Source organism: Nycticebus coucang, chromosome 22, assembly GCF_027406575.1.
Source record: "Nycticebus coucang isolate mNycCou1 chromosome 22, mNycCou1.pri, whole genome shotgun sequence".
In the NCBI taxonomy this organism is placed as follows: Eukaryota; Metazoa; Chordata; class Mammalia; order Primates; family Lorisidae; genus Nycticebus; species Nycticebus coucang.
In genome coordinates, this window is record NC_069801.1 from 47,993,783 (window position 1) to 48,020,469 (window position 26,687).

The 26,687-nt window shown below is 49.8% G+C and overlaps 1 protein-coding gene across 10 annotated transcripts in view; it reads right to left on the reverse strand.

Annotated features, from left to right (window-relative positions):
- Window positions 1-4,210: 4,210 nt before the first annotated feature.
- TTC39A (tetratricopeptide repeat domain 39A) overlaps window positions 4,211-26,687 on the reverse strand; it is a 61,347-nt gene continuing 38,870 nt past the window's right edge. For 8 of the 10 annotated variants that reach the window (XM_053577356.1, XM_053577359.1, XM_053577358.1 and 5 more), the window contains 13 exons: window positions 25,690-25,754; window positions 23,893-23,992; window positions 23,080-23,145; window positions 21,343-21,451; window positions 20,815-20,882; window positions 20,675-20,734; window positions 19,755-19,916; window positions 14,680-14,771; window positions 13,018-13,138; window positions 8,527-8,638; window positions 7,755-7,869; window positions 6,109-6,225; window positions 4,211-5,254 (listed from right to left, as the gene is read on the reverse strand). In XM_053577356.1, the coding sequence (XP_053433331.1) occupies window positions 5,131-5,254; window positions 6,109-6,225; window positions 7,755-7,869; window positions 8,527-8,638; window positions 13,018-13,138; window positions 14,680-14,771; window positions 19,755-19,916; window positions 20,675-20,734; window positions 20,815-20,882; window positions 21,343-21,451; window positions 23,080-23,145; window positions 23,893-23,992; window positions 25,690-25,754 (1,311 nt within the window). In that variant the 3' untranslated portion in view covers window positions 4,211-5,130. Of the gene's footprint in view, window positions 5,255-6,108; window positions 6,226-7,754; window positions 7,870-8,526; window positions 8,639-13,017; window positions 13,139-14,679; window positions 14,772-15,318; window positions 16,580-19,754; window positions 19,917-20,674; window positions 20,735-20,814; window positions 20,883-21,342; window positions 21,452-23,079; window positions 23,146-23,892; window positions 23,993-25,689; window positions 25,755-26,687 lie in introns of those variants that run through there. The other 2 variants (XR_008377038.1, XM_053577363.1) reach the window with 2 other exon arrangements.

The window sequence follows — 26,687 nt, forward strand, 5'->3', positions numbered from 1 at the left end:
TCCAAGTCAGACTATCTCCCTACTTACCCTGCCACACAAACATGTTCCCTGTGTTCCCAGCCAGGGGTTTCCAGTGATTATTAGCCAATACTGCTTCCATTTTTATCGTGGCCCAAGAGTTGGCATAAGTCAGATCCTACTTCAAATGAATTTAACAGTTGGACCAGCATTGTAACAAAGCATGGGCTTTAGCGTTCAGCCGCCTGGCTTCCTATCTTTCTGCTGCAAAATGGCTATGTGAACATAACCTACGTTACTTAAACATTGTCTCAGTTTTCTCATCTGTACAATGGCAACAGTCACCCCACCTCATAGGGTAGTTATTAGTATTACATAAATGTGAAGTGCTTAGAATATCAATGAGCTGATAGTGAGCACTTTGCTTTTATTTTATTTTATTTTATTTTAGAGACAGAGTCTCACCCTGTCACCCTGGGATAGAGTGCCCTGGTGTCAGCCTAGCTCACAGCAATCTCAAACTCCTGGGCTCAAGTGATCCTACTGTCTCAGCCTCTGGAGGACCTGCCATGACACCTGGCTAGTTTTTCTATTTTTAATAGAGACAGGGTCTCAATCTTCCTTGGGCTGGTCTCAAACTTCTGAGCTCAAAGGATCCTCTGACTTTGGCCTCCCAGAGTGCCAGGATTATAGGTAGGAGCCACTGTGCCCGGCCCACTTTTGCTTCCTCAGATTATATAGTATATAATGTTCCGAAGTGTAAGAAAGAAAAATACAGTCATTTGTGAGGTATCAGCTGTGATGTCTCTGAACTTCAAATATTTGTCAACTTTTAGCAATCTATACAGTAATTGGTATGCCTCCCCCACAGGGCTCTGTTCACATTTTGTCACTTAATAGTTGACTTTATATGGTGGAAGCAATCATAACTTTGCTTTATAAATGGATTTTTCTTTTTTTTTTTTTTTTTGAGACAGTCTCACTTTGCACCCACGTAAAGTGCATAGAATCGCAGCTCACAGCAACCTCTAGCTCTTGGGCTTAGGCGATTCTTTTGCCTCAGCCTTCCAAGTAGCTGGGACTACAGGCATCCACCATAACACCCAGCTATTTTTTTGTTGCAGTTTGGGGCCGAGTTTGAACCCACCATCCTCAATACACACTGCCCATTGAGCCGCAGGCGCCACCCTATGAATGGATTTTTCAAGCATCTAAAGGAGCCTTTTTTATTTGTGGACTTAACCTTCTGGTCAACATGAACTTTGCACTAGATATCAAGCTATGCTAACCCAAGTGAAAAGGCACTTTCCAACTTTGGAAAGATACATCTGGCATGGACACAAGTTCCCATTTCTTGCTTGGATTTCAGAATCCAGACACCTCATTAATTACTCAATTAGTGTGATGAAGGGAAGGACACAAGGAAACAGTTGTTGCAAGAGAGGATTAGGCTTTAAATTTGAAGCAAACAAGAGAAAGACTATTGTCAACTCCCAATTATCTTCATAAGAAATGAACTTGGGAGTAACTCCAGAGAAAAGTATTTGGATTTGATTTACCTTGTTGAATGGTTCTAGCAGTCAGCAGGCTGGGGTTTCCTGAAAACCTAGTGCCATTCTAGTTCCTGGAATCTCCCTCCTGGACCCCCACCCAGTCTTGGGCTGACCTTGGCCTTTTAGGGTCCTGGCTTTGATGTCAGGTCATGGCTTTTTGCTGTGAATGACGATAACTGCCTTGGAAACACTCCCATTCTGACTCAAGAGATAAGTAATAAGGAAAGCTGCCAACACGTGGGCGAGCTGATAGGGACCAGCACACGACTGGAAGGCAGCCTGCCAGTCTGAGGGCCAGTAACTGTGAGAAGTAGACTTCCCGTTGCCAAGGGTCTGTTCAGATTATGTTACACATTTGCCACTTCTCTAACAACTGAATTCACATGTGTGGTACAGGATTTACACTTTGTCTAAGTGAGAATCGTTTGCTCTCTAGTGTCCTGGCCAATGTGGAGCCCTGTTTAAGGAAGCCTGTTATTTCCTGTTGAACTGCTTGGGGATACAAGGGGTTCAACAGAAAGGCAGGGAAGTGTATCTGTTGCCTCATTTTGAAGATGGCAACCCAGAAATAGAAGCTGTGGAAAGCAAGAAAGAGCTTTCATCTTTTTCAAACTGCTGATTTTTAGAGGATATTGACTTTCTCAAGTTCATTCTGAAAATCAACAGCAAAATCAAGGACTAGAATTCAGGTCTCTATTTCTTTCTTTTTTTTTTTTTTTGTAGAGACAGAGTCTCACTTTATGGCCCTCAGTAGAGTGCCGTGGCCTCACACAGCTCACAGCAACCTCCAACTCCTGGGCTTAAGCGATTCTCTTGCCTCAGCCTCCCGAGTAGCTGGGACTACAGGCGCCCGCCACAACGCCCGGCTATTTTTTGGTTGCAGTTCAGCCGGGGCCAGGTTTGAACCCGCCACCCTCGGCATATGGGGCCGGTGCCTTACCGACTGAGCCACAGGTGCTGCCCCAGGTCTCTATTTCTAATCAGCTGCTTCTTCATAGCAGATGTGCTGGGAAGGTCTGCACCGTTAAACAGTGACCAGAAATGACTGAAGAAGACACGGAGAAACTCATGATGTAATTTTAACTTTCAAAGGCCCCTGCGTGGCTACGTTGGAGTTAGAAACTCAATGTTTTCACTCCATCACATACATGTTTTTGGTGAATTATCTCTGAAGTTGCAGGAAGGATACAGGTGGCAAAATCCATTGATTGATCTTACCAGTCAGTTTGCAACCAGGGCAGCAGAGTGACACAGGCTAATTAATGAATCCCAGCCAGAATTCTATAAAAGCAGACATCGATAAAGAAATCACCCTGACACTTTAAAATAAAAGCAAAAGCACATGAAGTGAATGTTGAGATGAACTTTTTTGTAAACTGCGTGTTTCAAGCTATAAGTTTGGCATCCTGAGTCCAGTGCTCCTTTGATACAGAAGCAGGCAGCACAATAGTATGTGAGGAAGTCAGAGAAGCCACCTTCCTTCCACAGCCTGTCTCTACCACCCCCTCACCCTGTCCTGCCCAGCATCCAGGCTTCGAAAGAGACAGCTTGTAAAGGGATCATTCTCGAGGTAGGTTTGTGTTTTTTCTTGTCTAGCTCTGTCATAGCATTTCTACTCTGACATTACTCAGGGCAAAAGATGTTGAAGGGGTTTTGCTTTTTTCTTTATGAGAATGTTTTGCCTAAAACCCATGACTTCATTTATCGACACTCATAGGAGGCTGCTTAACTGTATTGTAATATGTTAACCCAGCCCCTTGCAGATGCTCATAAGTGTTTGCTAAATACAACAATGCTGGAAGACTGGAAAAGGTGACTGGTTTTTCTCTTACAGACATTGCAGTCATGCATTTTTTCACAGGTGAATATTTTTACTGTATCTGATTTTCCTTCCAAGCAGATGGTTAAGTTGAAGGGTGTTGAAATTAGTATGTGAATGGTAAAACTTGGTTTTGATCACTGGACTTGAGTTCTCACTTTAACAGTCCCAGAGGGTGCAAATTCAGATGCTTTTAGGGACCAGAGAGGTGATGTATTTAGACTCTAGTTAGCTGTAGCTGATTGTTATGGGAATGAGGCTAAATGTTGCCTTTTTTTTTTTTTTTTTTCTAATTAGAGGCCAGAAACCAGATTCATTTGTGAAATCTCTTTTGCAAATGTTGGTAACTTAACACAAGATGGTGATTTTTGTGGCAGGGGCTAGCTCTGTCACCCAGTGGTGCTATCACAGCTCACTGCAACCTGAAACTGCTGACCTCAAATGATCCTTCCACTCAGCCTCCCAACGTGCTGGGATTACAGGAGTGACCCTTGCAACTAGCTTCAAAAATGTTCAAAACATTGTGCTGTCTAAATGAAACATACATGGGCTGTGTAGCTTCTGATCAAGACTTTTTGCCCTGCCCAAGAATTCAAGCGACACATTTTTTATTGAAATAAATGTTGCATGATCTCTTTTAAGTGTATAAATTTTATAATTTAAATACCGTAGAACCTCTGTAAATTGACCATCCAAAGGACTGTAACAAACTCATCAACATACGGAGGTGGTCGACATAAGGAACTAGGCCTACTGTAGAGATACATACATGTCCAGTCTATGAAAATTAGGTCAACTGAAGGAAGTGGTCAATGTAGGGAGGAGGTCAACTGTATCTCTTTGCTCTTAACTGAAAAATCTAACGCATATGCAATAGGCCAATAACAATTCTATTTCTAAAAAAAATGCTGTCGGTGAATGAAAGTACCTTGGAACAAACTACAAGAGATGTCTATATGTCATAAATTATTCCCGGTAGTTTCAGTGTGGCTTACAGTAAGGATGCAGACTGGTTTCTGAGAACCTTCCCTTTTCCCTCCAAAGTACCTGGCTTTGGCACAGAAAGGGCCACATAGCTTCTCCACCAGGCCTTGGCATCTACATTCCTTACTGGCAGAGATGGATTTTTCTGCAGAAAGGCTCAAAATTTATCTTAGTACAAAGACGTGCGTGATTTTTAACTTGGGAAGTTACAGAGGCTGTGAAATGAAGTGAGAGAAGTAAGTGGTGAGTAGGTGTCCATGAGCATCCTCTGTGCCCAACCCCCAGAAGCATCAAAGCCCACGACAGACTCTCCTGGGGGTTCCAGGTCCTCTGAAAGGAATTCCAGTCCTTCCAGTCACAGAAGCTGGGAACCTGCTGAAGTTTGGAAAGCAATTTGCCCTTTGGCTTCATAAGAAGAGATTTACCTCCAGAACACTGAGTGAAAACAATTTACAGGTGGTTGGTTGGTGTTGGTTTTGTTTTTTTTTTTTTAAGCCAACTACGACCCCATCAATGTATTTCTAAGGAAAATGTAAACTGTTCATACATTCTTTTAAACATCACAGTGAAAAACAAGTACCCGTATGTGTGATAGGGCAGGCAGAGGGCGCCACCTGCTCTGCCCTTGACAAAGGCCCTTGGCCACACAGGTGAAAATGCCAGCTTGGCTTCTGCATGGGTACCCATGTTGTACCATCCCACAGGAGCACCGATGGACCCCAAAGACAGGGGAGGGGAAGGGGATCTTTTGAAATGTTTCCAGGAGCTCTATCTAGTTGTCTCAGTTTGTCTTCCAGCCTGGGATGCTGCACAAAGCTACAAGGACACTGATGAAACCATAGATCTGTGGCCATTCTCTAGGGAAGATCTGGCTTGGACTGTGGCTGCCTGGATTCGAAAATGTGTCCTTGACTCCATGGAATAATTCTTATAGTTGTGCCTGGAAGTGAGCAGAGAATCAGAGATGTGAGGCTCCTTGCTTCCAGAAGTCCTTAAGATCTTGTTTTGAGCTGTGTAGTCCCACCCCCTGCTGTGTCCAAAGTTAAAGAATTGAGTTGCCTCACATCCTGGCATGGTGCCTTATGTTTGTCATCTTAGTACTTCTGGAGGATCGCTTGAAACCGAGAAGTCAAGACCAGACCAGACTGGGCAATATAGCAAGACCTCATCTCTTAAAAAATATATATTAGCTGGGCATGGTGGCAGGCAGCCATAGTCTCAGCTAATTGGGAATCTGAAGCAGGAGGATGGCTTAAACCCAGAAATTTGGGGTTGCTGTAAGCTATGATGACATCACTGCACTCGAACTTGGCCAACAGAGCAAGACTGTCTCAAAAAGAACAAAAAAAAAAAGTTGAGCCCTGTCCAACAGGAGGACTAACCTTATCAGGAGGACTTGTAGCCTCTCGCCCCTCATCCCTAGCATCATGCCCTCTGAAACCACTCTTGGTCCTGCTGGGTACCTAAGCCTGAGGGGCTGGTTTGGAGAGATAGAGCCTGGCACTGAAAGGCAAGAAGACATGGGTCCTCACACCAGCAGGTCAGCTCATTTGTGATGAGCTGGACATCGCACTTCCTGCCTCTGGGTTTCCAAGTCCTTATTTGTAACTTGAAGAGAAAGCCTTCCTATGCCAGGTGAGAGCCAAGTTCTCAAGGACACAGGTCCACTCTCTGGACTGCCATCCTGCCCTTGCTAGCAAACCTCACTCTGCTGCCTTGGGCTCTTGCCCCCCGCCAACTCCTGAGCTGAACTCAGAGGGAGCAAAGGACAGATTGAAGCTACCCAAGCCTTACTTGGCAGATTCCAGGAGTTTGATGGCCTCTTCATTTCTGCCTTGCTCCATATACAGCAGGGCCAGCTCCAGCAGGGCATTTGGGATCAAGTAGTGGTCATATTTAATCTTCTTTTCACTGCAGAATGGAGGAGGACATGGCTCACAGGCTTTGCCCTCCAGACATCCTTCGGGTTCCTCCTGAGCCTTCCTCAAACCTCGCATGAGGATTTCCTGATCTGAATTCCAATTTGGGGAGGTTCCTACTACCTCACACTAGGAAGAATATGGGATCAGGCGGCGCCTGTGGCTCAGTGAGTAGGGCACCGGCCCCATATACCAAGAATGGCAGGTTCTAACCCAGCCCCAGCCAAACTGCAACAAAAAATAGCCTGGCGTTGTGGCAGGTACCCATAGTCCCAGCTACTTGGGAGGCTGAGGCAAGAGGATCGCCTGAGCCCAAGAGCTGGAGGTTGCTGTGAGCTGTGACGTGCTCTACCGAGGGCAACACACTAAGACTGTTTCTAAAAAAAAATAGAGTAGGATCCGTAGCAGAATCTTCCAGTCCCTGTTCCCCAGGTTGAATGATTTTTTTTTTTTAGGCTGTCTATGCTCATAATAAAGAATTACTTGTTAAACTGGAAAATCTCCTTTCTCGGATCTGGCCCCTTCTGAACTGCCCTCCATGCTTCCCCATCCTGCCCCTTTAAACCCCACACCTAGTCAGGCAAAGTGGCTCATGTCTATAATTCCAGCACTTTGGGAAGCCAAGGTGGGAAGATTATTTGAGCTCAGAAGTTCAAGACTATCCTTGGCAAAACAGCAAGATAGCAAGACCCCGACTCTACAAAAAAATAAAAATAAAAATTAGCTAGGCATGGTGGTATGTGCCTGTGGTCCCAGCTACTCAGGAGGCTGAGCCAGGAGGATTACTGGAGCCCAGGAACTTGAGGGTACAGTGAGCTATGATCACATCACTGCACTTTAGCCTGGGCAACAGAACAAGACCCTGTCTCAAAAAAAAAACAAAACAATCCCAGTCTGTCCCGCCTGTTCTCTCCTGCCTGCAGAATAAAGTTTAGCTTTGTGGACAAAACATCCACGTGCTTCTCAGTCTAGCCTTATTTCATCGTGAATGCAGCCAGGGAAGGGCTCAGCCACCATCACTCCAGCCTCCAGAGTCCCTCTTATGTCCAGGCATTGGCACATGCTGTACTGACTCCACCTTCTCTGCCTAATAAACTTCTCGATTTAAATGTTGGCCCTGGAAAGCCCTTCCTGGTACCTCCCATTATGTGTAGGTCCCTCCTCAGGGCACCTCTTGTCCTCTCAGCTTTCCTGATTATCTTAGGTCAAGCCCCTATAGGGAGCCCCTGGAGCATGTGCACATCCAAGGGCAAGGGCAGAAGTACAAACACCAGCGGGCCACTGTTCACTGAAACAACGTGGGTGGGCTCCTGTAGTCAGGCCACTTGGTGGCCACTGAGGGGCTGGGTCTGAGTTATCTGTGCCCCTTGCATTTAGCACAAGTCCTGGCACAGAGTAGACCCTGACATGTGTGGTGAATGGGAGCTGCTGTGGGTCAGCCACTGGCGTGAGGATGGAGAAGCCCTGAAGATTCCACCCAGAAGACCCAGGCCCAGTGGGAGCAGCTGCAGAGGGACTTACGTGGCAGGGATGATCCTGAAATTCTGCTCGGCTGCCTGGACACGGCCCAGGTATTTCAGACACAGGCCTTTCAACAATTTCACCAAGCACTTGTCATCCACTGAGTACTCATTCTCTGAAAATAGGGATGTGAAGGAAGAAGACAGGCTTGCTCATTTCTACAGCAGTCATGCATGGAGCCCCTACCCTGTGATGGGCCCAGGGGACAAGGTAAATCAAAGCTGGTCCCTGTTCTCTGGGGGCTCACATCTGAGAAAGAAAGGCAAATACTGGGCGGCGCCTGTGGCTCAGTGAGCAGGGCGCCGGCCCCATATACCGAGGGTGGCGGGTTCAAACCCAGCCCCAGCCAAACTGCAACAAAAAAATAGCCGGGCGTTGTGGTGGGCGCCTGTAGTCCCAGCTGCTTGGGAGGCTGAGGCAAGAGAATCACGTAAGCCCAAGAGTTAGAGGTTGCCGTGAGCCGTGTGACGCCACGGCACTCTACCAAGGGCGGTACAGTGAGACTCTGTCTCTACAAAAAAAAGAAAAAAAAAGGGCAAATACTGAGACTGACTGAAGGAAGCCCAGGGGCTGCAGAAGCCCAAAGAAGGCTCTGACCCTACCTGGGGGACAAGAGCCAGCTGCTTGGAGGAGCTGACAATGGAGCTCAGTCTAGAAGGACAAAGGACAGTGGCGAGGGTAGAGAAGGAAGGAAAGCCATTCTGGCAAAGGGAAACTTCAATAATAAAGATCTGACGTAGTCTGGCAGGTGCAAGGGCCTAAGGGTAGTCACCTGGGCCTTTTTCCAGCGTCTCTTCAACTTTGGTGATAATCTCAAGTATCCCCTCCGTGAGTGCTGGCTGCTTCCCAATCACAGCATAACCATTCCAGATGTACATCATTTCCTGAGGGCAGGGGGTTAAGTCAGTCCTAGGTTATTTCCCAATAGGGCCTCTGTTTTCCTATCTATAAAATGGGCAGCTCAGATCAGAGGGTCTCTAAAAGTCCTTCTGGCTCTAATCTTCCACGACAAGCCTCAGCCCAGCCTGTGAAGCCGTGCACTTGAGAAGATTATGGAGGGAGCCTCATCACTTATTACTGAGATCTTGCCTGACCCCAGTGAGGATTTCACATGGATCAGTGCCCTCACTGTTTTGTTCATAGCTGCTAATACTTTCCCAGCTACTTTTCCGCTCACTGCTTTCCTGGGTACTATTACGCCTTTTTTTCCCCTATGTCCAAACTCTTTCCATCCTTTGAGGACCAGGCCATGCCCCACACTATCCAGGAAGTTTTCCTCCTTGCTCCAGTTGGCAAGGCCTCCTGCTACATAGGTCACTACAAAAGTTTTGAGACAGACTGTGTTATGGTTCATTATTTCACTTCCCAGAAGCACAGTCAACAGTGACCTTTCTGTTTCCCTCGTGCTTGGCTTTTCAGTGTTGCAGGGAGGGCTCCATTTGTTTCTGTCCGTGAGGATTTTACATTTCTTGCTTTTTGTGTACCTCAAAACTTTTGAATGACCCACATATATTGGAGGAACCATAACTTACTTAAGCACTTCAGGACAACAGAGTTTAAGACTATGTCACCTTCTCTCTCCTATTCCCACAAAACAATGGGCTCAAAAATGACAACTCATATTCCACTTCCTTTAGACCCTAGTTCATCAAGAAAAAATAAAACCATAAATGTATTTATGATCTATGTAGAAAAGACTTAATAAAAAAAAAGAAGACTGCCAGGAAGCTCAGAATATTTAATTAAATTTTCATTCATAGTAATCTTGTTAGCTTAAATTAGCATTTCCTAAACTATCAAACCTGGTAAGGCAGGTTTATGCTTTGCATAAAGTTCTAGAAGTACATTATCATTGTGGTTCTTATTACATTCTAGGAAGAAATTTTAAGTTTACACCAGTATTTCTCAAATTGTTCTGTGGTTCTGAGTTAGCAAATATTTTGTTTTAAAAAAAGGATGGGGCAGGGATCTGTGGCCAAACAAGTTAGGGAAAAAATCTTATCTTTCAGCTTCTTGGAGATTCCATGCAGATTAGAATATAAAGGTTCCAAAAAGTCTACAACACATAAATTTTGTTTAGGCCAGTCTTTCCCAAATGAACTAATCACAAAAATCACTTTATGCATAAACAGTATTTTGCATATTACAGTTTGGGAAATTTTTCTCTAAATTTTCAGTGTAGTTACTTCTCCTGCCTTTTTTTACAATATCTTCCTCCCCCATTTGGTAAAAACATCTTTACTGTGGATTTAAACTATAAAATATTTTAAAATGTATTTAGAAATATTCAGATATAAGCTGTAAATACAATTCTATATAAACATTGACCTTTTCTTTTTTTTTCATTGAGACAGGCAGCCTAGGTAAAGTGGCGTGGCGTCATAGCTCACAGCAACCTCAAACTCTTAGGTTCAAGAGATCCTTTTGTCTCAGCCTCCTGAGTAGCTAGGACTACAGGTGCCCACCACAATGCCCAGCTGGTTTTTCTATTTTTAGTAGACACGGGTCTACTGGTCTCGAACTCGAACTCAAGCACTCCACCCAATCAGCCTCCCAAAGTGTTAAGACTACAGGCATGAGCCACCACGCCTGACTAACATTGAACTTTTCAATTTATGAAGTGTTTAATACATTTTCTCTGTTGATAGGAAAAGTATATACAGTAAAAATTCTGTAAATTGACCATCCAAGGGACAGGAACTCGGCCTACTATACTGATACTAGACATGTGGTCATGTCTAGTCTATGAAAATTAGGTCAACTGAAGGAGGTAGTCAGTGTAAGGAGGTGGTGCTAGTATATTATTATATCCATTTTGCATTAAGGGAAGAGAGAACCATTAGTGAATAGGAGAACCAGGACCAGAAAAGGTTTCTGAAGCAGACCTACTTTTTTTGCTGTTTTACTATTTGAATAACAAGGACTCTTGGAAAACTGGAACCTTATTTGATGCCTGCTCAAATCCCACATGAAATTAGCATCATAACAATGGCTCAGAATGTGGACTCTGAAGCCAGACTGCTGAGTTCAAATTCTGACTCTCCAACTCACTTGCTGTGTAAAGTAGACAATTTTTTCTTTCTTTTTTTTTTTTGTTCAGAGACAGAGTCTCACTTTGTCACCCTCAGTAGAGTGCCATGACATCATATGAAGCTCACAGCAACCTCCAGTTCTTGGGCTTAGGCAATTCTCTTGCCTCAGCCTCCCGAGCAGCCACAGCGCCCAGCTATTTTTCTGTTACAGCTTGGCTGGGCCTGGTTCAAACAGGCCATCTTCGGTATATGGGGCCAGCACCCTACTCACTGAGCCACAGGCACCGCCCGCCCCTGGCTATTTTTTTGTTGTAGTTGTCATTGTTGTTTGGCAGGCCCGGGCTGGGTTCAAACCCACCAGCTCCTGTGTATGTGGCTGGTGCCCTAGCCACTGAGCTACAGGTGCCCAGCCAACTTTTTTTTTTTTAAGAAAGAGTATCAGTTTGTCACCCTCGGTAGAGTACAGTGGCATCATAGCTCACAGGAACCTCAAACTCTTGGGCTCACGCGATTCTCTTGCCTCAGCCTCCCAAGTAGCTGGGACTACAGGCACCTGCCACAACACCCAGCTATTTTTAGAGACGAGGTCTTGCTCTGGCCCAGGCTGGTCTTAAACCTGTGTGCTCAGGCAATCTACCCACCTCAGCCTCCCAAGTGCTGGGATTACAGGCGTGAGCCACCATGCCCAGACCTGGACATTTTTTTTTTTTTTTTGGTTTTTTTGGCCGGGGCTGGGTTTTGAACCTGCCACCTCTGGCATATGGGACCGGCGCCCTACTCCTTGAGCCACAGGCACCGCCCCTGAACATTTATTTTTAATGTTTCTACTTATCTATTAGGCCTTATTAGCCCAATACAAAAAATGGAGATACCAGCAGCAGCACCTACTCAGAGGGTTGACAAGAAGTTCAAATGAGGCAATGGGTATAGGGAGCCTTAAATAGAGCAAGCGCCTGATAACAATGGGCTATTACTTACTATTAGTTCAGAGTGGAATATAACATGAAAAGGTTGGTCATGTGAAGGGGACAGTGCAAACAGCAGTTATAATCACTGTGACAAGACTAACTGGCTGGAAACACAGCCAGCCAAAAGCTTCCAGGGAATAGTGACATGGGGCTGTCCTAGAGAGTGACTCTGGTATCTCTGGCTGTACACCTGTCTCCTCTCCACCTCCCTACTCAGCGGACCACTTTCACTTTCTTTTTTTTTTGTTTTTTTTTTTTTCAAGAGACAGAGTTTCACCTCATCACCCTCAGTAGAGTGCCATGCCGTCACAGCCCACAGCAACCTCCAACTCCTGGGCTTAGGCGAGTCTCTTGCCTCAGCCTCCCGAGCAGCCAGGACCATGGCGCCACCACAACGCCCAGCTGTTTTCTGCTGCAGTTTGGCCAGGGCTGGGCCTGAACCTGCCACCCTCGGTAAGTGGGGCTGGTGCCCTACCCACTGAGCCACAGGCGCCACCCTCTTTTGTTTACTTTAGAGATAGTCTCACTCTGTGGTCCATGCTGCTAGAATACAATGGCACCATAGCTCACTGCAGACTTGAACTCTTGGGCTCAAGTGACCTCTTGCCTCAACCTCCCAAGTAGCTGGGACTACAGGCCACTACTTCTGGCTAATTTTTAATGTTTTTTTTTTTTTTTTTAAGAGACAGGGTCTTACTATGTTGCCCAGGTTAGTCTCAAACCCCTGGCATCAAGCAATCCTCCTACCTGGGCTTTCCAAAGTGCTGGGATTACAGACGTGAGCCACAAGGGCCCTGGAACATCACTTTCTTTTGTTTGGAGACAGAGTCTCACTGTGTTGCCCTGGGTAGAGTGCCGTGGCATCACAGCTCACACCAACCTCAAACTCTTGGGCTTAAGCGATTCTCTTGCTTCAGCCTCCCAAGTAGCTGGGACTACAGGCACCCGCCACACTGCCCAGCTATTTTTTTTTTATTGCAATTGTCATTGTTGTTCAGCTGGCCAGGGCTGGGTTTGAATCCACCAGCCTGGGTATATGTGGCCGGTGCCGTAACCACTGTGGAACATCACTTTCTAAGGGGAAAGGCTATGTCGCACTCATCTGTGTTCGTCCTTGCCAAGTCCCAGGTGAATTGTAAAATCCTCCCTAGGCCAGAGGCATACAGGTCTTTCTCCTCATCCCCATCCCTCTGGTAATGGCTCTCAGCCAATCCCCACAATCCTAAACCTGGAGGAGGGACCAGTCCAGACATTCCTACCCACCAGAGCAGGGATTGGCAATGAGACAGGTTTGGGGGAGAGGTAGCGTCTGGACTTTCGGATGGCAAACTTCTCTGTGGGCAGAGATTTCCCAGCAATCTTGAGCTTCAGGCCTGGCACAGCTCTGCAAAAGAGATGGAGGGTGAGGAGAGATGTGACGAAATAAGAGAAGACTAAGAGTCCCCAACCACTGCATAGCCCTTCTCTTGGTCTGTTGCCTCATCCATATGAGAATGTTGGACCGAAAAGAGCCTTGCAGGTCTGAAACAGCGTGTAGTTACGGTCTTATTTCAAGGTTGTGCCCAAGACCTGGCAGCTTCTTGTGTCTGGACAAGGGACTCTTCCACACCAGCTGGCAGAGATAAGAAGGCATCTAAATGTCCCTAAGCCTGCTCTGTCTCCTAGTTAGCTCTCTTCCACTCCCAAGCCCTATTTCTGGGGAGAGCCCTATAGAAGTCTAATCCCATTTTCACAGGGGAGACTAACAGAGAAAGGGTGGGACCTATGTAAGTCCAAAGCCAAACCCTTAATTAACTCTTGCTTCATGAGCTGTAGCCTTCTCAGCTGTTTCCAAGGGCAGAGGAAAACGAATGGTGTTCAGCTAGGCAAGCCTCCACATCCGGGACCTCACCCACCCAGCTCCATCCCACCTTCCTCTGATTTATGCTATAGTCACCAGGTGTGGCTGTAACCTCAGGCCTGAGCCTAAATGGCTCAGGAAATAGCAGGATGTAGGTGTGAGGTCTGAGTCCCCACAAATTCCTCCTGTTTATTCAGTGTGGAAACTCTCTGGGTCTCAGTTTCCTCATCTCTAAGCTGGAGATGACACCCATCCTCATAAGGCTTTCTGGAAGAGTAATAGAGATGGGGACACCTAGTGCACTCTGTAATGATAAATGCCCTATTATTGTGACAGCAGGAGCCTAGGAATTACACCCACTACCAGGTCTGCAAATTGGGGCCACCCTCACCTTGACCAGAGGAAGGCTCTAGGTTCTATCCTCAGCCTGCCAAGGCTGAGCTCTGCTCTAATGACCTTTTGCAGGAGGTAAACACACGGCACAGATAAGAATGAAAACAGCCACCACCGGGTGAGCAGATTACTAAGTGCCATGTCCTATGCCCAGCTCTTTAAATATTATATGTTATCTAGTTGATTCACAAAACAATCCTGCAAGGTGGAGGTTGTTATTCCTATTTTACAGTTGCTGAAATTGTCCCAGGTGACATGACAAAGAAATGGCAGAGGTTGGGTTTAACCCTGTTTGTTTGATTCTAACTCTGGGGCTCTACTGTACTTCTCTGAGCGTATCAGGTTAACTCGGCAGAATAAAGAACTTTCCCCTCTCCAGACCTCAGAGTCCACATCTGTCCTACCGAACAGATGAAAGAGGCTCAGTGTAGAGGATGTTGACAAAAACCACTTCTGTGAAAGAAAACCTCTGAACACATTCAAAGTTTTCTGATCAGCAGCTGCAGCAGCATGGGGTGGTGATGGGAGGGGAGGACAAGTACATGGCACCATCCTGGGGCAGGGGCAGGGAGCCAGAGGAGATGACCACTCTACAATCCCCTCCCTGGTGCCCAGCAAGGTGGCCGCGGGCAGCGCCTGGCTGGTCTGTCCACAGCTGAGGCCTGGGATGGGAGCATGATGATAGGACCCACCTAAATAACTCCACTTCGTCATCCCCGAAAGGCTTGTAGTCCTCTTTCCCAAACATGCTGAGGTAGGCGGCCTTCATGTAGACATAGGTGGCCTGTGTAAGACAGAGCAATAGACAGGTGTGAGCGGCCCTCCCCGGGCCACAACCTGGTGTGGCACAAACGCCCAGGCAGACCTCAGTACGAGCCAGCACTGCAGCTCACACTGCACCAGGCCGGGGCAAGAAACTGAGGCGAGGAAGCTGATGCAACTTGAGGACTCCAGGACAAACCATATCAAAGCAGCCACCGTCTCCACCGGAAGCAGCGGAGAGAAGGAACTAGTAATGGGCAGGTGTCGGGAAGCTGGGATGGAGACCCAGGGCAGGGGCAGCACTCAGGGCTCCTGGGAAGCAAGAGCTCCAGAGTGGGCCCTTGAAGGACCATGGGGGGGATTCACAGAGGCCCCAGAAAGGGTCTTCCAGCCAAGGGGACAGCCTGAGCAAAGCCAGTGAGGCTGCTGATGGGAGGCACAAAGGATAGGAGGTAAAAAGGAGTTGAGACCAGAAGAGTGAGCAGAGAGAGCCCCGTTACTGTGTGCCAGGCACCCCGCCTCCAGCACCTCACTTGATCCCAAAGACAAAGCCAGAAAAGACTCCGTACCCCACATCTGCTTCCTGGGACCTCAGAGATACTAGGGCCTCGCCCACCGGATCCAGAGCCAGCCCTGACCTGCGAGGAGCCGCGGCGCAGGAGGCCCCACCCAGTCTCTCCTGAGCTCCGCCCCTTCCGCGGACGGCCCGGGAGGGGAGCTGGCTCTGTGCTGCCCTCAAGTGGCCGAGCCCGGAGCCACCGCTCCTGCCTCCTGGCCGGGAGAGAGGAAGGTGAAGGGCCAGGACGTCCTGGAGTCTGGTCGCCAGAGGAGACCTCCACCTCGCAGCCCCACCCACGCGGGGATTCACAACACGAGGACAAGCTGGTCTCCGTCGGGAAGTGTCTCCCTCACTGAAAGCTGTGAACCTCCGCGTGTCGCGCCTGCCCTCTTCCTCTGCCCTGTCACGGCCTAGTGGTTTCAGCTCCTGTCTGGCTCCTGAATCCCACTGGCCTTGCCCGTGGGACTCTCCTCATTACTGCTCCATCGTTACCTCTACACTGTCTCCCTCCAGGCTACCGGAGATGACTTCCTGCTGCCTGCTCCCCTCCCATCCCCTGCAGCTATTTTCCACACCGTGGCCACTCTGATCTTTTTAAGTCAGATCCCATCAGGCCCTTCTGGAAAACTTCTGGTGATGTCCCATCACATGGAGGATAAAATTCAAACTCCCTGTCATGGCCTGAGAGACTGTTCACAAGTCCCACACACAGTGCTCACTCCAACCACACGCCCCAGGCTGTTTCTACAATACATCAGAGGCCACCCTGCCCAGTGTTGAATAAAACCTGAATAGTCCACTCATGTCCTCCCTGGGCCCACAGCTCTCTGTCTGAATGTCCCCTCCAGATGGCCATGTGCTTACTCCTTTATGTGACTCGAATAACCTCTGACGGGCCTGGCCTGGCCATCCCAGACCAAAGGGCCCCCCCTCACTACCACTCACCTTGCTTGGTCCCTGCGGCACTCACTGGCATCACATTACACCGGACATCAAAGTGTATGAGCCTTGAGACAGGGTCTTTGCTCTGTTCACTCTTGTATTTCCTGGCCTAAGACAGGACCTGGCAAGCAGGGTGCCCAGCAACTCCAGGTGGGATTTTCTTTTCTTTTCTTTTTTTGAGGCAGAGTGTCACTTTGTTGCCCACAGTAGGTAGAGTACCATAGGGTCATAGCTCACAGCAACCTCAGACTCCTGGGCTCATGTGATTCTCTTGCCTCACCCTCCCGAGTAGCAGGGACTACAGTTGCCTGCCACAATGCCTAGCTATTTTTTTTTTTTTTTTTTTTGCAGTTTTTGGCTGGGGCTGGGTTTGAACCTACCACCTCCAGCATATGGGGCCAGCATCCTACTCCTTTGAGCCACAGGCACCACCCCACAATGCCCAGCTATTTTTAGAGGTAGCGTCTTGCTCTAGCTCAGGCTAGTCTACTCATGAGCTCAGGTGATCTGCCCATGTCGGCCTCCCAGAGTGCTGGAATTTCAGGCAGCCATTGTGCCCAGCCTTTACAGGTGGGATTTCTTTTTCTTTTCTTGAGACACAGTCTCACCTTGTTGCCCTCAGTAAAGTGCCGTAGCGTCACAGCTCACAGCAACCTCCAGCCCTTGGGCTTAGGCGATTCTCTTGCCTCAGACTCCGGAGTAGCTGGGACTACAGGCACCCACCATAATACCCGGCTATTTTTTTGTTACAGTTTGGCCAGGGCCGGGTTTGAAACTGCCACCCTCGGTATATGGGGCCGATGCCCTACTCACTGAGCCACAGGTACCACCCAGCAGTGGGATTTCTAAAGGACAAATCTAAACCCTTCAAGGTTTCCCACTGTTAGAATAAAGCCAGAATAGTCCGCTCATGTCCTCCATGACCTGCCCTAAACTCTTTCCCTGGATCACCTTCTGCCATTTCCTCCTGCTTAGTCCTCTAACTCCACACCAGGCTTTTGCCTGTGCCGCTCCTCTGCTTGGAATGCCACTGTCCCTTCTCTGCCAGCCTCATTCCTCATGGCTCATTCCTTGACCATTGGGCCATACAGAACTCTCACCCTCATTGTGTCCCCAGGAGTTAGGCTGGATGCAGTCGGTCAGCACTGTGGACATCCACGCTCTCCAGGGACATTACGGGGGCCATGCTGATGGAAAACGGCAGCTGTCTTCTCCGACCCAGCCCTCCTGCTCCCACTGCACAAACCCTTCACCTGCATACAGAAGCTCCTGGTGGCACTCTGGCCACCGAGACTTTGCTCCTGCAGTTCTCCTGACTTAAGAGTGTCCTCTCGCTTCCTCTGCTCTGTCGCCCTAATTCCTCCTTCAAGACTCAGCTCAGAGGCCTCTGTTTCCAGAAGCCTTCCTTGTCTTCTTGGCTGGGTCACCCAGGGCTGCCTCTGAGCTCCCTAGGATTTCCCCATCATGGTCTTGAGCACAACACTGCCACCACCTAGCTTCTGGCCATCCTAACTCCAGGCTGCAAGTGCTTGGGGAAACTTGAAGGCCTCCACAGGGATGACCTTGAAGGTTCCAAACTAAAGCAGGTCACTGCATGGGAGTGCTGATGTATATGGCAATGGCCAGAGGCCAGGTCCCTAGGCAGTTGGTGGACTCTGTGGTGGCCAAGTGCTGGAGATTAAGAATGCATGAGACCCCAGGATTTGGGGTATTACTAACCCCATTTCCACAGCAAGTCCGTTTGAAGAGAATGTTGCAGGGAGAGGGGCTGACTATCCTAAAGTCACACAGCGATCTGAGGACTGGGGGTGGGGTGGGGCGGGGCTCACAGCCAGACTTCCTGACACCTGGGAGGCCTGGCCTTCCCGCTGCTCCTCACAGCAGCCAGCATGCCTGCGGCCACCCAAGGCCTCCTTTTCCCTGTGTGGGCAAACCCAGCTATCTGCCACACTCCACAGGAAGGCTTCAAGAGTCACTTTTAGTTCAAAAGGCTCCCTGGGGCTTTGTTCTTAATGGGAGTGGGAGGTGGAGAGGAATGAATGCAGCGCCAGGCCTAAGGATGCATCTTCAAAAGCAGGGTGGGCTCAAGACAAGCCTGGCCTCCCCCAGAGGACTGGAGGAGCAAAGAGGAAAGCAGCGGCGTCTGAGTCACACAGAGCTGTCTTTGAATCCTGTCACTCACAGCTATGTGGGCCAGGAAAGTCACATACTCTCTCTTAGCCTCAGTGGTCCTCGTGTGCCCAGTGGAGACTTCCTCCCACCTCACCCAAGGTAGTGTGGAGACACACACAGAGCTCAGTGGAGCCCTGCTCCCTCTCCCTGCCCCACCTGCCCCAGACTCAGAGAATCAGCCATCCACTTGGTCCCCAGGCAGGAGCACTAAAGAAGGACTTCCACACTGAGGTAGGAAAGGGATGGGAGAGCAGGACTAGACGCAGATGACAGGCAGGTCTCCTGACATGTGCCAGGGCAGGCCAGTGCTAATGGCTGCCTGGAGCTCTGTGCAGAGAAGGCCTCTAAGGTCACAGCAGGCTCATGGCAGAGTGCCTGTATTGATTAGCAATGTCTGCTGTGGGCAAGCAATGCTGTGTGTTTGCAAATACCAGATTACATGCTCTCTGAGCCAGGTGATGCTAAGACTGTTGGTTCAGATCTTTGTGCTATCAATTCCTATGATGATAAAGGCTAATACCTATTTCATTACTTACCACAAGCAGCTTCGTCTGTGATGGGCATCTGTTCCCTTTTGTTTTCCTACACAGCATCTCTTTAATGCCCCCCTACACACACACACCACTTCAGGGTACCTCGCCTCATTTTCCTTTGGGGGATCCACCCTGTCCTCCTCTGAGTCCATGAGGAGCCTTCCCATCCCCCTCTCTCAGGCACTGGCATGAGCCTTATGCCACACTAGTGAGACTCAATTATGAGACTCTGTTTTGAAACCAAGGGGGACATGTGAGTTAGAGGCAGCCCACAGCCCCATTGCCTGTCACATGGAGAGAACGTGGCTGCACAAGCTGGAATTTGGATTCCTGGGCCCAGCCCTTCCTTAAAGGGCTCAGAAGTTTCAGCTGTCTGAGCCACTGAACCTATCATGTTTTAGATACGCTTCATCCAAGGTAGTAGCCAATAGCCCCATGTGGCTATTTAAAGTTTAATCCATTAAAATTAAATAAAATTTTAAACATCCAGTTTCCCCGTTGCACCAGGCACATTTCAAGTGAATATGGTGCTGAAATAGGACATTTACACCCCAGCAGATGGTTCTCCTGGTCACTGCACGTGAGTCATGTGACTCACGGCCCCTTACGACTAAAAATCCCAACTGACACATTGTAGTTCTAGAGTTTCTCTGCTCCTGTGGTCCTTAGTTCCTTCTAACCCTGAGTCCTATTAGAATTTCTGTTCTGCTTAGATTCTAGCTGACACTTCTGTGTCCAGCTGGCACTCAGTCTGGAGGCTCACGGCCAGCCTGGTTGGCCCTGGTCTCCCCATGCCCACCTTGGACCAGGAGTTCTCCTTGCTGAGCAGGTCGGCATAGAAGTAGGCCATCTTCCACTGGGCCTTGTAGGTGAAGCACCACATCAGCTCCCAGTAGCACATGTGGTGGAACTGCTTCCAGTGCTGCTGGGCCTCGCAGCATTCCTCGAACCGCCGGATGGCCTGCAGGCACCTGCCGGTCAGCCAAGTGGCTGCCCACCCAGCCCTGCCCCACCCTGCCCTCTATACCCTCCTCGCCCTCCCAACTCCACAGCCGACCTGGCCCCCTCCAGCATGTGGTGATCCAGGCCTGCGCTAGGCTTGGGGATTTACCCCCTAAGTCTTACATGACCTTGGGCCTAATTACTGCCCTGACCTGGAACTCTAGATTTTCAGTCAAAAAATGAGAGGTAAGGACAGAGCTATAATGGAGGGGATAAGAAGCAGGGGCAAGTATTAATATTATAGTGATAAAATAATGTCTGTTAGAGCAAACTCCAAAGGTTCCAGCAGTTTCCATGAGGTCACCTGGGCCTGGAGCCTTTGTCCTGCTGCCTGGGGATCACAGCTGGGCCAGCTGGAAAGCCCAGCACTCCGTGCTGCAGAGCTGGTCCTGGGCCTGGGCTTAGTTCTGGGGACCATGACCCTTCTCGTCTCTGACCCTTTTGAGGGTTGCCTGACAGCCCTCTCTCCTCACCAGGTTCCAGCCTTCCCACCTCTCTGCTTCCCTCTCCAGGAATGCCACAGTCCTTATCTCCCCGTCAGCAGCCCGCCCACCAGGAATGCCCCTCCTCTCTTGTCTTCCCAGGGCCTTTCCACCCCTCCGTCTTGCCGATTCTCTCTTGGGCCCTCCTTCCAGTCTGCCCTGTCCCTGAGTATGTCTGTGTGTGCCCGGGAGGCCCAGGGTGTCCTCAGCACTGGCCTGGACCCCCATCACTCACTGTGTCGACATTGCCTTTAATGGCTTCAATCCTCCCAGCAAAGAACAGGAAGATGGCACCCTGCAATGACATGCATGTAGGTCCCTGTGGGTCCACAAGGTGCCCAAGGGCTGGGGGACCAGGCGAAGGGTAGGGCTCACCTTAGGGTAGCGGTTCAGGTAGGGTTTCAGGAGCTTCTCTGCCTCCTCAATGTTGACATTTCCAGTACCTGGGGCGGGAGAGGATACAACATGTCACCCCACTGGCTCCTGGGATCCTCCCAGCCACCTACGAGGGGATTCCTGGAGCCTCTATCTCCCCCTCTGTAAATAGGGATGATAACTCTTCTATATACAGGGTGATGTGAGGATTAAATAAAGTAGTACAGATAGTGTCCCTAGTGGGTCGCAGAGCTCAGTAACCAGGAGTGTGTGTCTGCCAAGGCTGGGTCCAGATGCCTACAGTGTCCACATACTCTCTAGTTTATGCCCATTTCACAGAAGAGAAAACTGAGGCTGTAACCCAGTCACACTGTGAGGAAGTGGGCAGGCCAGGCCCCAGCCAGTTGATGTGACTCTGCTATTTCTGGTTTCAGGACCTTCAACCCAGTCCAGGAGGCCCCTCTCCCTCTTGGCCCTGGAGATGACTGAATTCCGGGGGCCCGGGGCTCACCCCACAGGGAAGCCTACCGAGCACAAAGGTGAGGAAGGTGTGGTAGCACAGCAGCAGCATGACACAGAGCACAGCGCGGAAGCTGTGCCCCGACGCGCCCTCCTCCAGCTGCAGCAGCCCGTAGTCCTGGGGGGCAGGAAGACAGGCTGAGGCTCCCAGAGAGGGGCAGCGGCCAGGGCAGCAGAGCCCTATGCCCTGGAGGCCCGGTCAGCTGTGTGGCCCTGAGCGAGGGGTGCAGCTCTCAGTGCCTCAGCCACCTTTCCGGGCGGAAGAAGACACTGCTCCTAAGGACAGTGCAAAGGGCTGGCGGGCCATGGGTGCCCCCTACCTTAACAGCCACATCCCAGTCCTACCCGTACACGCCTGCTTGGCCACCCTGGGGTGGGCCTCGATGGCCAAGCATCCCAGGTCTGGTTGGAAGGAAGAGGGACAAGGAGACTGACAGTCCTCACCACAGGTCCAGGGCATAAATGGGGCCACGCAGAGGGCAACCAAGATTTTAGGGGTCTGTGGACTGGTATGAGAAAACCCCGAGTCATAGGCAAAGGTTTTCCCTTCTGGGGTCTCTTGCTGTCATCTGGTGTCCAGGAGGAAGCCCCAGTCCTGTGCTCCGTGTGTGCAAACTCTCACCCCCAGCTCCCTTGCCCACAAAGTGGCAGCTGGGGCTCAGCCTGGGTCAGCAGCTCTGCCTGGCAGGGCTTTCCTAAGACTGCCGGCCTCATAGTGCTGATTTTTATGATGATGTTCTTTTTTTTTTGAGACAGAGTCTCAAGCCATCGCCCTGGGTAGAGTGCTGTAACATCACAGTTCACAGCAACCTCCAACTCCTGGGCTCAAGTGATTCTCCTGCCTCAGCCTCCCAAGTAGCTGGACCATAGGTGCCCGCCACAATGCCCGGCTATTTTCTGGTTGCAGCCGTCATTGTTTGGCAGGCCAGGGCTGGATTCGAACCCACCAGCTCAGGTGTATGTGTCTGGCGCCGAGCCTACGATGATATTCTTATCATGCCAAATAATGTGGGTTTTCATGTAGTGTTTCTTCTAAATAAATTTCAGCAAATGTTATGAGTTACTTTTGAAAAAATATATACGAATAATAATACAGAGGCCCATGGGAGTGGCCAATATCAGTGAGGGCTACAGAAAGTGTGTTTCTGGGGACACTAACTGGTCTGCGAAAAGCCCCTCGTTTCAGAGTCACAGAGAGGAGGGGATGAGGCTGCCCAAGGCTCCTGACGTCCAGGCTAGTGCTCCTTCCACTGCCTAAGGCCTCCTCCACCAGTGAGCACACCTACAGCTGCTGCCTTCAACCTTCAGTCAAATCTGAGTGCTAGAGTTCTCTGGTCTCCCCTCAAGGCATCTCCCAGATGAGGTGCTAGCACCAGAAAATGGTCCTGGAGGAAAGGACTTGCTCAAGGCCTTGCAGTGAAGAGGTGTTGGTGGGGAGGACCAGGCTCCCCACCCCTATCAAGCTGAGAGAATGTGACCATGGGCGACTATACACAGCTGCCCTTCATACCCACCCTTAGCCCCAGAGCCTCTCCACCCTGTGAGGGGCCAGGCAGGTGTTACTGGTCCCATTGGACTAGAGAGAAGATGAGGCCCAGAGAGGTCTGGGCTTTGTCCAGGGCCACACGTGGATGGGGCTGAGCTAGGACTGGCACCCAGACCCTGTTATCCCTCAGCCCCACAGTATCCAGCCCAACTCCAGGCCTGGAGCTCAGCAGGTCGAGGGTGCTAGAGGGAGGTGGTTACCTTATTTCCTGAAAACCCCACAAACTCCAACAGCCGCAGGATCCTCGTAGGAAGCATGGACAGTGTCTGCAGGAAAAGCAGCTGAGCGTGAAGGGTGCCCCATAGTGGGGCAGGGGCCTACCCCACTGCCGCAAGGTTTGCACTTTAAGCTTTACCTGAAGGGGAGAGAGCCACCACTTCTTCCTCCCTACTTTGGAAAGGTCCTTGACCTAGGGCCAGAGGTCTCAATCTTCCCTGAGAAGCTACCCCTCCACGCGCATGCGCAACTCTCCCAGCCTGCCTGTCTCCGGCTCACACAGTTCCCTCTGCTTAGATGCCCTTCCCCACCTAAACTCCCAAGGATCCTAAGGATCCAGCTCAAATGCTTATCCCCACGCTGAGAAACCTTCCCCAAAGTCCCCCATCCTGGAAGAAAACTAGTCTCTCTAGTTTTCAGCTCTCCCGTGAGTTATCAGCTATTTTCGGACCTGTTAAATGTTTAACAAGGAGCACTCCAGGGCAGAAAAAGCCCTGATCTATTATTGTTTGTCAGGCCAGGATGCTTTCAAGACTCCCACTATGGTGTGTTTCCAGCTCATAACTTGATCCGGGAAGAAATGCACAGATGGACTCCACCGAGCTGGCTCCAAGCTCCCACCCCCAGCCCTGCTGTGAGCTCCTTAAGGCTAGTCACTGGTTTATCTCTGGGTCCCAATGCCCAGTAACCACCAAGGCGCCATCATTCAGCCATGACTATTTGTGGGGCCAGGACATGCAGGGAGATTTATCTGGAGCCAGACACTATGGAAATGGGGGACGGGCACTCCTACTCACCAGGTTGAAGGCCCCCACACCGAGCTTCACCCCTCCTTCAAAGTGCCTGTGGTTCTCTCCCTTGCAGTAATGTGAAGACTGGACCAGGCTGTCCAGCTCCCTGCGGAGAGATACCAAGTCTTGGGCCAGGGCTCATTCCACTGGGGCCTGCCATTAGCTCCCACTCAAGCTTATCCCTGAGCTTTCTGATTGTGTTGGCAATCCTGAGCTCATATTCAAGGAATTTCTAACCCCATCTCCCACTGTAATAACATACGCCTTATCCCTGAATTTCAGCCACATCCACCTTGTCCAACTTCTGGGCATTTGTTCGTGGTCTGCATTCTGACTATAACAGGGTTTCTCAACCCTGATACTACTGACATTTTAGGCTGAGTAACTCTTTGTTGGGGGGGAGAAGGGTGTTAGCAGAATCCCTGGCCTCCACCCGCTAGATCAGTGGTTCTCAACCTTCCTAATGCCGCGGCCCTTTAATACAGTTCCCGTGGGTCGCGACCCACAGGTTGAGAACCGCCGCGCTGGATACCAGTAGCATCCTCTCCCCAGCTAGACAATCAAAATGTCTCCTGACATTGCCAAATGTCTCATGGAGGGTAGAATCGCCCCCCCAATTGGAAACCACTAGGCATAGACTGAAGCTTCTCTCTCCCAGGCCCTGGGAGCAGCAGGGAGCAAAACCACCAAGCTGCTATCCCCATGGCATTCCCGCTCCAAGGACAGACCCCCACTGAGTCACTGTGATGCTAACAAGAGCCTCAGAGGAGAAGAATCCTAGGGGCCTGACTTAGTCTGGGGATTACAGGGGGCTTCGCTGGGGAGGTGACATATAAGCAAAAATCTGAGGGAGGAGCTGGGGCTGGCCTGGTGCAGAAAGTGTTTTCTGCAAAGGCCCTGAGGTAGGAATCGGTCTTTTGAGAGTTTTTTTGATTTGGGAACTGTAGATAAGGCATTGTAGAGCCATATTGAGTAGCAGTGCTCTGGACTGAATCTTCCTTTCTCTTCCTTTTGTTTTTTTTTTTTTTTTTTAGACAGAGTCTCACTGTTACTTTGGGTAGAGTGCCGTGGCATCACAGCTCACAGCAACCTCAAACTACTGGACTCAAGTGATCCTCTTGCCTCAGCCTCCTGAGTAGCTGGGACCATACGCACCTGTCACAATACCTGGCTAGTTTTTCTGTTTTAGTAGAGATGAAGTCTCACTCTTGCTCAGGCTGGTCTCAAACTCCTAACTGCAAAACAATCTTCCCCCTTGGCCTCCCAAAGTGCTAGAATTGCAGGTGTGAACCATCACGCCGGCCCTCTTTCTTCTTTCATACTTAAACATGGCTGCACCTGGCCCAGTTGAGACAGCATGGAAATAACCCTGGGCCTCAGGGAGCGTGTGTGTGTGTGTGTGTGTGTGTACATCATCCCTATGTACTAAAGGGGTCAGGAAAGGAAGGCTTCCTGGGGAAAGTGGCATTTGGATTGGGCCTTTACAGATGCTGCTCCCAAAATGATCCTGTGGCTATCTCCCTGTCACCTCAAGACCAAGATGTTGGTATAGAATCTGTGTCTTATTTTCTCCTAGCAAAGGGTCAGGGGCAAAGTAGGCACTCAGAGGATCAAAAGGAACAGAGATAGCCAGAAAACTGAGGGAATATTATTCTAGAAAACTGAGGTCCCTAGAGTGCAGAAATTTGCCTGAGATCAAATAGCATTCTAGGCTTCCAGCCTCCAGTGAATACCCTGTCACCTTTCACAGAGCAGCCTGAGGGTGGCAGGGGAGTGGATACTGTGGCCCCCAGCCCCACTCACTTGTAGGTCTGGTAGCTGTTTCGAACTTTGATGCCGCCTTTGATGAAGCTCACCATGTTCTCATCCTGCAAGAGGGAAAGATGCTGAGGCCTGGCCCACGTAGGTGGCTGTAGGCTTGAGATGGATCATATGAGGCCCTGGGCCTCAACTGCCCCTTCCTGCACCCAAATCTACGAGGGACCCTAGGAGCATGGGGTCAGAGTCAGTCAAACCAGGCTTCCCCCTGGTTGGCCAAATGAAACCTCCAAAGTGTCCAGAACGTCCCTTCACCAGCCTCACATGTACACATATACGTCCCTGGAGAGAGGCCTGGAAAGACACTCCTGGCAGCTACTGGGCCTCCCTCTAGGTGGTGGAACTGCAGGAAAGGAGAGGGATGCTCATTTTTGGATTATGGTTTTTACAACAGGCAGATATTTATCACATTTACAATTTAAAGTGCCAATACCAACAGCCTGCCGGCAGCTCCGCTCCTGGGTGTACACCCAGGGGAACAGGTAGACACGGGCTGTGGAAGTCACCTTCAAGGATGTTCATAACAGCCAGGAACCAGAAACAACTCAGATGCCCAGCCGCAGGAGAAGGGATGAACAGACAGAGGAAATGGAACGCACAGCCCTGTGAGGTTCAAATCCCAGCTCATCATTTGCTAATCATGTGACCTTGGGAAAGTAACTCCTCTCTTCTAAGTCTCCCTTTCACCGGCCTCTGAGGTAAAGATTAAATAATAAAGGTAAATGTTTGAAAAAGCAAACTATAGGGTGTGTAAGATGTGTGAAAACTACAAGCCTGTATTATCATCAGTAAAACGGCACGTGGACACCACAGCATTTGCTGAATGAATCAAGTGTAAAGTAGGCTTTGTGTCAACGCCTGTCACCACTGTGTGACCCTTGGCAGGAAACACAGCAGTGGTCACGAGGTAAAAGCAGCACCCTGTAGGCTTGAGATGGATCATACAAGGCTCTGGGCCTCAACTGCCCCTTCCTGCACCCAAA